This window comes from Xenopus laevis, chromosome 5S, assembly GCF_017654675.1.
Source record: "Xenopus laevis strain J_2021 chromosome 5S, Xenopus_laevis_v10.1, whole genome shotgun sequence".
Taxonomy (NCBI): domain Eukaryota; kingdom Metazoa; phylum Chordata; class Amphibia; order Anura; family Pipidae; genus Xenopus; species Xenopus laevis.
In genome coordinates, this window is record NC_054380.1 from 48,986,289 (window position 1) to 48,998,398 (window position 12,110).

The 12,110-nt window shown below is 37.5% G+C and overlaps 1 protein-coding gene across 1 annotated transcript in view; it reads left to right on the forward strand.

Moving 5' to 3' along the window:
- The window catches only part of ust.S (uronyl-2-sulfotransferase S homeolog), a 131,671-nt gene that overhangs the window by 63,272 nt on the left and 56,289 nt on the right, over window positions 1-12,110 (forward strand). The window contains exon 3 of the mRNA XM_018265309.2: window positions 11,466-11,621. Coding sequence (XP_018120798.1) covers window positions 11,466-11,621 — 156 coding nt within the window. The remainder of the gene's footprint in view (window positions 1-11,465; window positions 11,622-12,110) is intronic.

Consider the following 12,110-nt stretch of genomic DNA (forward strand, 5'->3'; position numbering starts at 1 on the left):
TACATGCCATGTACTTCGATAAACTCATGTACATTGGGTATCAAACTGTTCATCAGACCCCAGGCGTTCATATTTAGCGTATTTTATCTTAATAATACGTGGGAGATGAGATGCTTCCAAGTGGAAGCTTTTAGGTGATTTCCGGAAATGTCACCAAAATCACCAGCTTTAGGAAAGCTTTGGCATTTAGTACTTTGAAGTAAACAGACATGTACCAATTTGGATTCAGGGGAATGTGTGCTTTCCAAATACATATGGCTTTCTGGGGAGAATATACTTTTTTGTAGTTTTACCCCTCATTAAATGCTGTAAATATGTTGATTTGAAGTACCTGAAATAATAGATCATATAGGGTGCACTTGGGGCCCCCACATGCCAGATACTTAGGTAAACCAAAACACATTGGTCATCAAACTGTTCAGTAAACCCCTGGTGGTCATATTTAGGGTGTTTTACCTTGGTACCTAATGATATGAGGGAAATAAGATGCTGCAAATTGGAAGCTTTGAGGTGATTTTTGGAAATGTTTCCAAAATCCCCACATTTAGGAAAGTTTTGGGACTTGGTACTTTGGCGTAAACCGACGTGCACCCATTTTGGATTCAGGGGAATGTGTATAGAAATACAGTATATAGTTTTCTGGGGTGCTCATACGTTTTGTATTTTTTCCCCTCACAAAATGCTGTAAATGTTGCAGCATCTGGAATTACAGAATTGATAGCTGGTATGGGTTGTCTTCATTTTGGGGCCCCTATATGCCACATGCTTAGGTAACCCTATGCATATTTGGCAACAAACTGTTTTATCTGGTTACTTTGCGTTACATATTGCTTCCTTCCTTCCATCTGTTAACTTTGAGGCGACAGCTAGTTAGGAATGTGGGTCTGGGCCGGCTGGGTCCACCAGGTTTTCTCCTAATATCCCGCTGACCCAGTCCGACTCATGTACCAGACAATGCCTCATCAGTGATTTACCCTGAAAATACAATTGCAAGTAAATACAAATTGGTGGATTTTTGTGACCATGTGACGTACCACTCACAGAGTTGCAAAATCCTCATACATGAAACATATTTGAATAAGAAAACTGCACCATTTTTGTAAGAAATGTATAAAGTCCTTTGGGTGTGACAAATTCCAAAGGCAGGGCAACAGGAACCATGGCAAAGAATGTCATCAGAGAAGGAAGTTTATTTTTAAATCAAGCTCAGAATACAGAAGAATTATGATGCTTGGGAGATCTCTGCCCAGCTGTCCGTCACAGGAGAAGGAAAGGCTCAATTTAGTTGGGGGTGCCAAATGTTAAGCACCCCAAGTGATTGTATATACTTACCTGAAACCCCAGGGTTCTTCCATCGAGCACCACGGAATGATCGGCTTCCGGCATTATTATTCTTCACGCGCAGCAGTGTGAAAAGCCAATGCAGCTATTTCGTTCTACTGCGCATGCATCTGCCCCGGGAAATTTAAAGAAGAAGCAGCAAACCAATGGCTCCATGGTGCTCGCTGGAAGAACCTCCAAGCGGGTGCAGTTTTCTCCTGATAAGAACACTGGCACGTTATTTGTTTGCCATTGTAATCTGATTTTATTATTAAATCATATTAATTTACATATCAAATCATCATAATCTTCATCACTCTCAAGGTTAATGAATTTGTTTTGTCATTTCTTAATGGTTTTCCCCTCCTTTTCCAACTTCCGCAAATATATTTTATCATGTCATGTGCACACTGTCATTATCATGTGAGTGTTCCTACATAATTAACTACTTGTTGCAAGTTGAAGACATACTAAAGTTGAACACATACTAAAACGATATTATTTTAAATCAGGGATTTACTTATGCATCAGTGAATTGTAAATGTCATAAATGTAAAACTTCAAACCCTGAAAATTCCAAATGAACACATAAAACAACAAAGTAAAGCGTTAGCAAGGACTGTTTATGTTACTGAATTTCAGAAAAACGCATTTATTTCTGGAGAAAAACTGGTGTTTTTTGCATGCCGGTCTAATTACCAGATACTTATCAAGTAAGATACAGTTATACCAATACAGGGACAGGAGGTACAAGAATAAGAACAATTTAATTGCAAGACCTAATTTAACTACTAAGCAAGGAGAGTGCAGCAGAACACCAAAATAATTTATTTCCAGGGGTCTAAAACTTTAAAATCCGAGTGGGTCACAGGGGTGCGCGCTGTAGCACTCTCTGCACTAGCGGAGCAGAATTTCCACTTTAGAAACCAGAAATTAATCTTTTAAATTTACAGGAAGCAGCTTTTTTCTGCCCCTGGTAACTGGTCGCTCACTGCCACCTGAGGCAAGGTTCTTACCTGTTTACCCCAATATAAAGGCTGGATTTTCACATTATTAATTTATACAGATTATAATACAGCTTCAGATGATACCGGTGTGCAGGCCCGAATTTGTGGCATGGCCACAAAGACCCGGGCCTAGGGCGGCACGATTTCAGGGGCGGCATGCTGCCAAGCCGCACCATCTGGCAATGCACCGAGGACTGGGCACACAACAAATTTCCTAGTTACTCACTGGGCGCATGCAGTCCTCGGCGCCGATAGGGGAAGTGTGTTTGCACGAATACATGTGCTTCCGAGGCAGGGGCGGAGAGGAAGGACCGTGGCTAGCCTAGGGACACTGGAAAAAGAAATCTGGCCCTGCCTGTGTGCAAACAGGACTTAGATTTTGTGACAATTTTTGGACCAGGCTAATCCAGTAAAATTATAAAAGTATTAAAGTATGGTAAATGCATTGTGCGATTACACTTTAGAGTGTGGCAACATGTAAACACAAAAAAAGCACTGGGAAGAACCATGATAAACCAGACTTCTCATTTATTCCACAGTAGCAAACAGGGAAAGAGTTAGCAGAAGAAATCAAGTAATTTAAAAACTATAAAAAAAAAAAATGCAGGCCAGTTGAAAAGTTGCTTAGAATTATCCATTCTTTAACATACTCAACATCCTCTTTAATTAGTTTTGCTTATCTGATGTGACAATAAAACTATAATCAAAAGAGCATGATTAAGAGCGTTGATTTGAAAATTATTTTAAAAAAATGAAACTTTCCAGAAATAAAGACTCTTTTTGCCTGATGTCTGTTGAGCTGGAATAATTTAAAGTTCAAATACTGCAGGCCTTGCCCTAAAAGGGTACAATGGTACAGGTGTCACCAGATGTGAGAATCGAGCCCTGCTAACTGCAATGTATGCTTTTGATCATATGTGTCTTAAGGTGTACAGTATATCTTTTGGAGAAAGAATTAGTGATGGACAAATAAATTCACCAGGTGTGAATTTGCGGCTAATTTCCGCGTTTAGCCACCGGCAAATAAATTAGTGAAACTGCGGCGACAATTTATCAGCACCAAAAAAATTTGGGCACGTCGGAATAGTCGCTCGTGTCCCACTGACATTAATGCGGGAGTCAAAATTGCCACAAAATTGCACGGGCAGCAAAATTCGCATTTCGCACATTTTTCAACAGTTCGCAAATTTCGCTAGAAATTCACAAATGTTTCGGTGAATCGAAACAGTACGAATTCGCCCATCACTTGCAAGAATCAATAACAACGAAAACGTCTTTCTCAGACAAGTAATATTGAGGATAGTGGAAAATTAAGCATTTGGCAAAGTTATCAGTGAAATGTCTATGTTTTTATCATTATAATATAAATTACATGGCTTTATGTGTAGACAGGTAACATGCAGGGGTGTCCATTCAGGCCCGTCTCCCAGTCTCAGTCCACAATTAGAGAGTACATGGCCCTTGTACATATGAAAATAGGATAATGGCTGTGGGATGTGAAGAGTTTATGAACGGTTATACACTATTTGCTTTTGATTTATCACTGGAACAATAGCCAGGCAGTCATTTTTTCTAATAAAAACTGGAAATCTGCAAGTATAAATATCATTTGCAGAACCTACACTAAATACTATTAATATGTATATTCCATAAATACAAGTTTTACTGAGATAAATAATAAAAGATAAATACACACACAAATCACAAATTATGTATGTTTAGGCATGAATTCCCATGTGACCTCCTATCAAAATATAAGACTTTTCAGAAACCTGCTGCCTATATCATGACCACAAGGACAATTTGCAGCATGTGGATGGCACTGGATTTTAATAACTTTATGTATGTATGTATGTATGTATGTATATATTTATTTGTATAGTGCTCCTTGAAGCATACCTCCCAACTGTCCCGTTTTTAGAGGGACAGTCCCTCTTTTGACAGCTCAACCCACAGTCCCTCGTTTGTACTGGAAAGCCCTATTTTTCTCTGCACTGAACAGGCAGAAAAAGAAACAAAGTTTCTAACTTAATTGGCTTTTGGCAGAGAGCCCAACACAGCGACAGCTTCAGATAAGATAGTTTTGTAACAATTTCGGGGTAAGTAAATAAGTAATTGTTACAATATAATATAACAGGTCCCTTGGGAGACTCACAGCATAAAGGGCAATTCACCTTCATTAGCATAACTGTAATAACTGAAAAAAAACCCCAGAAATATGTTCAAATTTTCAAAACCTGCCAAATTTTGTAAAATGAACATGGTAATTAGGGGGTGTGGCCACATAAATGGGTGTGGTCAAGAAAATTGCCATGCTACGTGCTCCAACTTTTTTGTTCCTCTTTTTATTTTTCAAAATGTTGAGAGGTATGTTGAAGGCAAAGCACTGTAAAGCAAAACAATAGATATAGGTAACAAACAAGGGTTCACTGCATTAATAAGTAACAATAAGTGCATTATTAGAAATAGAATTCACATAAATATGTAAAAAGTCACAAAAATGGAAAAATGGAAAAAGTCACAAAAACTTTTTCGACTTGACGCACAATTTGGCGGAAGACTTTTTCTTATTGTTGCACAAAAAACAGCTTCAAAAATGATGGAAAACCTTTAAAACTTCAAATTAAAGAAAGATCTCCCAGCTTTATAAGGGATACCTGCCATTGACTTCTACGTGATTTCAACAGGTTTTAGCTGGAGAAACTGTCCCAGTTTGGTCTCATTAAAAGTCCTGGAAATGTTATGGTTTTTTTCCCTCTGCAACTTTTTCAGATTTTTGGTGTCCAAAAATCTGACCTGAAAAGTCACAGTTTATGATCTTGCTCTGGGCCCAATAATGATTAATTTTGCTGCTGTTCATTAAGGAGACACTGATATCATTCAGTAAATAGATCATAATATAAACAGCTGATGTTATGATACACTACACCAAGGATCCCCAACCTTTAGAACCGTTAGCAACATTCAGAAGTAAACGGAGTTTGGGAGCAACACTAGCATGAAAAATGTTCCTGGGGACCCAAATAAGGGCTGTGATTGACCATTTAGTAGCACCTATGTGGATTGTCAACCTATATTGAGGCTCTGTTTGGCAGTACACCTGGTTTTTATGCAACTAAAACAAGCCTGGAATTAAAAAATAAGCACCTGCTTTGAGGCCACTGGGAGCAACATTCAAGGGGTTGAAGAACAACATGTTGCTCACGAGCTACTGATTGGGGATCACTGCACTACACTGTATCAGTGGTGGAAGCTTATACTGAACATTGAAGGTTGAATTTTAGCAGTTTTTGGAACCACAACTAAACTCACATCCTCTAAAACCACAAATGGCATGGAATTTATTAAAAGATCCGTATATATAAAAAATGTGAATGAAAAAAACACTGAACGATGCATTTATAAAATTCAACCATTCCAAAAAGTCCAAATTAATTTAAAACAGTCCAATAAGATCAGCTCAGCTCTCATTTACTTTTTTAGGACCACGACACTGTTTATTTGGCAAAGTTTTGCATTAGGGCTTTTTATGGTTTTACTAGGGATGCACCGAATCCACTATTTTGGATTTGGCTGAACCCCCGAATCCTTTGCGAAAGATTTGGCCAAAAAACCGAACCGAATCTGAATCCTAATTTGCATACGCAAATTGTGCAAATTAGTTGTTTTGTGCAAAAAGTCATGCGATTTCCCTCCTTGTCCCTAATTTGCATATGCAAATTTAGACTCGTTCAGCTGGGCAGAAGGATTCGGCAGAATGCAAATACTGCTGAAAAAGGCAGAATCCCGAACTGAATCCTGGATTCGGTGCATCCCTAGTTTTTACGCCTAATAAATTTCGAATTCTTAGAGCTTCTTGGTCTTATTTTATCTGCAAAGACTGCTATTAATTATAACTTTTCTCCTTTCCTTTATTTACTTATTTTAATTTACCAAAATATACAACTGCAAAATACATGTTCATTTTGTGGACGCTACCTTTTATATGTATTTATGAGCTACGGGCATATCATGAAAACATATCCTAAACAACGACTTTAAAATAAATTATTGTGGAGAGGTTGTGGAGAAGTAAGAGCTATGCATATGATGGAACTGTACAAGCATCCATAATCTTTGGATTTCCATATCTAACTTGAAATATGATCTCCAGAATCTATCAACCTTGCAGAGGAATCTTGACAAACTGGCAATCTGGGCAACTAAGTTGCAGATGACAATTAATGCTAATAAATATAAGTGTAACAATCTCGTTGTACGAACCTTGCATAGTGAGGGGTACACTCGGTTGCACAGGTTAACCCTGTGGTCTCCAGTGTTCACAGACGCCCTTTTGGGGCCCCGGGAAAACCAGCAAGGATGTGCGTGGTTAGAGACAAGTCCGTAAGTGAGGTACCGGTATGGATTTAGAAGAGGCGTAGTCAAAAACAGGCGAAGATTTCATGGCAGATGGCAGGAATTCGTAATTCAAAAGTCAGGCAGGAGTCAAAACCAGATAATCAATATAAAGATATGCTTGAGCAGGAACAGTAAACTGAAGCCTAGCTTGGTCAGAGATAAAATGGTGATCTGTGCTTTTAAAACAAGAATTGGCGCCAAGATTTTCAAATTTGGCGCTCCAAAGTGACGTCATGACGATCAGCGTCATGACGCCGGCGTCAGAATGCCCAGCATCAAGGAGTAGCGTCAATCAGGAAGTGCGTGCCTGCACATAGAAGCAGGCAACGAGGCGCGCCGGGAGGCAAGAGCAGAGTTAGATCTTGCGGTGCCTCTTACAATAAGGTTCTGAACCTGGTATTTAAAAATATTTATTTAACTTATACCCTTAATGGGACAAAGTTAGGCACATTCTATGTGAAGGAAGACATAGGAGTACATTGTGGATAACAAATAAGCCAGTCTGCAACAGGACTAGCAAAGTATTGTTCTGTAGTAAAAGTGGCATAGATTCACAAGTAATACTTCCCCTTTATAAAGCCACATCTAGAATATGCATTGCACTTGTGGTCTCAAGTGCTTATAGGCTATCCCTTTTGAAATAGAGTCGAAATAAATCTGATTAAAAATATGGAAGGTCTCAGCCTGGACAAGTTGAGATTGTTTAAATGTGCTTAAATGGGCTACAATGTAAGTATGTCTGAATATATAAGAGCATCATACCATAAACGCTCTGATGCTTTATTTACCAGTATGCAGTGCTACAATCAGAAACTTAAGATACAAACTCACAAATTTAACTATGGGGAAACAGATCCTAAAATTGCTGTTGGGGGGGAGGAACTTTAAGGAGGCCCCTGGTACAGATAAGCGGCTGTAATACACGTTTATGGAAAATGTGTTGTTTACAGAGTTTATGGGTCCAGTGATCCAGTGATCTGGCCCCAATAATGATTAATTTTGCTGCTGTTCATGAATGAGACACTGATATCATTCAGTAAATAGAACCTAATATAAACAGCTGATGTTATGATACACTACACTGTTCAAATAAATATTTCCATTAACTAATGTCAGTCAGTTCATTGCCCTAAATTTAAATCCTACACACCTTCCTGTCCTGTCACACTGCCCTGCCTTGTCATTGCATTTAGGGAAGTTTCTACAAAAGATTTTCCATAAGTTACACAAATTGAGTATAATTAGGGGGCCCAATGATCTTCCTGAAAAGTTCATGGACTGGCTTATTAACACACAAATTACTCAATGTAACTATTTATATGAACTACTTATAGAGTAACATCAGATGTTTATATTGTGATCTATAGTATTTACTGAATTATATGCACTAAACTTAATAATCTACAAATGTGTTTTTTATTAGTAATATATGGCATAAAACTTACACTGTAATGCAGTTTGAAGTGGGCCCAACTCCTGTAAGCTCCCTTCCTTTGAAACCCTAGAGGAAGGTGAACATCACCTTTCAGTCAACAAATTTGAACCCATTTTAACTCCCATTTCTTTTACACTGTATATTCAAATCATTGCTAAATCATGTGGCTTTCATATGAGCAGCTTTGAACCTGTGTGACCTTACTTTAGCTTTAAAACAACTAAAACACGTATTGAGTCTCCTGCTTTGACTTACAGTTGTGTTCAGAATAATAGCAGTCCGACATCACTAACCTGATCAATCACTACTTTTGGTAGAAATTCTGTGTAATTGAATCATTGATTGAGACTTGTTCAAAATAATAGCAGTATGGAGTTCAATTAGTGAGGTCATTCATTCAATTTGCAAAGAGCAAATATGGAGCAATATTTTGTGGACTGATTTTTTTTTGGTTCTAGGGGCCACAGACAGTTTGTCAGACGACCCCCAAACACTAAATTCAAGCCACAGTACACTGAGAAGACAGTGAAGCACAGTGGTGCGATCATTATGATATGGGGATGTTTCTTCATATTATGGTGGTGTGCCTATATATTGCATATATTGCATGATATTGTGCCTAAATATAAGTACAGTGATTCAAAGGAAAAAAAACATTTTTCAATTTATACAGTGAATGCTTGAGTTTGTAAAGAAGAATGCAGACACTGCTATTTTTTCTTCACTTTCTGTAAAGGAATACCACAAATTTGATACATTTTTCTTCATGTTTTGATTTGGTTAGAATGTGCAGTGTTTCCAATGCATTTGCGTGTATGAAAATAAAAGCTATTATATAAGGATTTTGAGCTTTATTCACTTTTTTTTAAGACACAACTGTATTTCTTGCATGCATCCCAATATATTGTGTATTTTGTTAGAAATGCTCTGCCTGAGTTCTACAATGCCTACACCAAGAGGGATCTTCCAGTGTGGGTGGCCATACTGGATCACACACTTGCACATAATAACAGAGTTCTCCCAGTGTGGGGGTGGTATATCTCTTGCTAGGGATTTTGTGTCCAATACAACAAAATATGCACAAGCATTTACGTGTTGCGAATAAACTGATGTACAGTAGATACTGATGATGCAAGCTGGTTGCTTGTCAACACAATATAGAATTATTTGCAAAAGAGAATCCCTAATGTGGCCAAAACTATGGACATATGGTTTGATTGGAAAGGTACCATTTTCTGTAAATTAAGAATTAATAAATTATTGCTTCTGATCCTTAACAGTATGCTAGATGACTGCTATTTTTTCTTATTGTTAGTTAGCAGAGTGCAGATGGACTTGCACCTAAGCTTTCAGTACCCCTTGAGTGTGTATTTGACAGCTATTTAATTGGTAAAACAAAACAAAGGACCATAGTGCATTTTTTGTCTACATCATTGACTAGAGCATCTAACCTCCTTCCCACCCCCTTAAAGCTGTAAACATAAGAGGCAGGATAGGTATTCCGTTATCCATTAATTATAGGATCAATACCCACAATGGACTAACTTGACTCCAAAAAAGAAAAATAACAGTTTTGAATATGAATGCAATAGGATGGGAGTGTTTTCTTACAGGACACCAACTTCTCAAAATATCTTTCAAAATATTATTCCAATGTGTACCCAACCATTTGTTTGGGAATTACAGATACTAAAATAAAAGGACTGACCATTTTGAATCATAAACTTGTTACTTTTGTAAATTTAATTTAAATACCTTGACCCAGAGGGCCAATTCATCATTCTAATAGGCTATGTACTGAACTATGTACATTTTGGGTGTAAACTCAACTTAGTTTACACCCAAAATGTAAAAATCCAAATTTTAGCCAGCCATCTTCAAGAGTTCTTTAAGGGATCAATGAAAGCCTTACCCCCTATGATACATATATAAAAAAAAACCTTAAGAACCGTAATCACAAAACCAGGGAAGGACCCCCTAAATTGTTACAGTTACAGGCTAATTTTTATTGTAAACATAGATTTAAAAATATTTTTGAAACATATGGCAAGTATATTATCCCCAATACTACCTACCCTGGTTGACTAAGATCAGGTCAAGACATCGAATTGAGTAGGCTAGGGGGAGCACAGTGTGTATGGCAGGCTAAATAAACAAGCTTTTTTCCAAGTATTATTGCATGTTCTGTGCTCCACCTAGCCTACTCGATTCAATGCCTGACTTCTGGGAATGACGCTCCACTAATTATGGGTTGTTACATAGTGATTTTGAAACTGAGGACTGAATATCTGATTGAGATAAATTCTCAATATATCATAAACTTGTTGAGCATTTTCTTTATTCTTCTTTAAGTCAGAATAGACACAAAATGTGTGTGAAATTCCTTTGTACACACCACAATTTGTTGAGTGCACTGGCCTCAAAATGTGTGTGTACTCATAAGCACACAGCTAAGAGCACACATTTCAGTCTTCAAAAATCTTTTGGGCCACCCCTTTATCCTTGGCATAATCATATATAATCAGATGTGCCTTTGATCCACCCAAACCCCCTATTCCTGTCAGCCCCACAAACTTTGGGATTGTCCAGTAACCATTGGCAAGTAAGCATTTGTATGGCTGCACCTACTGTATAGGAACACCACAATCTAAGGGCATGGCACTTAAAACATGTTGGGGCTGCCCTCAAAGTGTAAGTCTTGATATTTTCCAGTCTAAACATCCACAACAAAGTTTTCTTCTTGATAGAAATACTTTTCCCACAGAAAGGAAAAACACACCATCAAACACTGACTATAAGCGGAGGAGTCAGTGTAACTATCTACTTTTACTTGCACTATGAAGTCTAAATCTATATTGTTTTTATTTTATAATTTTTATTCAAAACTGAGTTTCCAAACATATAATCAGAATGTGCAAATGGTGTTAAATACTGTAAGCTGAAATAATTTCATTATGAAAAAGCCCCACTTCTGTTTTAACAATGGATTTGCGATTTCAAATTGACACTGGTTGCAAATTCTGCAAAATACTAGCAGGAGAAAAATAAATAATGTACTCTATTAAAAATAGCACTATAATTTTCTTTGCTTCATTATCTATAAGTTAATATATAATTTTCATGGGGAACAATTATAGTTTGTAACATAGCTATAGAAAGTTGCATTCTATCTTGTTAACAATCAATATTTAAACTCATTAGCAAAACTCACATTTTTATAACCCCCCTGTACTACTATTAGTGACTGTTTTTTATTTACCATAGGTTTATAACTAGACTGTACCAATATTCTCTGTTTTGTTTAGGTGCTTCCATTTCCTAGTCAAGTAGTATATAACAGAGTTGGAAAGTGCGGAAGCAGGACAATTGTCTTACTGCTACGCATTTTATCTGAAAAACACGGGTTCAACTTAGTGACATCTGACATTCACAACAAAACCAGACTAACCAGAAATGAGCAGGTAAGTGCTTGTTTGTTTTAAAACATTGTAAAGTGCCTTTTACAGATTTCTCCAAAGTAAATGGAAACAGTTCTGCATTATAACTGCTAATGTAAATAGTATTCCCATTAATGCAACCCATGCAGTACCTCTTTTTTATATTTAAATGTTTACAGCTTGAAAGTACACCTCCAACTAAAGGTATGGTTGGTGGAAAAGTAAGTAAAAAAATTTTTGTATCTGGCGCTAGGCTACCCAAACCAGGAAGGAAGCCCTAGTGAGGGTAGCCATGTTTCCTCACACGCATATGCTTATTTGGGAGAGCATAGTGGCTAGTTCATTATTCACATGCATGTGACTTTCTATGCATGTGCATAAATAGCAAGTTGGGGCATTAAGCCTCATTTGCATGCTTGTGTCCAAACATGGCTGCCCAAACCAGGAGTTTTCTGCTGGTATGGGTGGCATAGCTCTAGTTACAATTTTTTCTTTCACAAAATAGAATTTGTA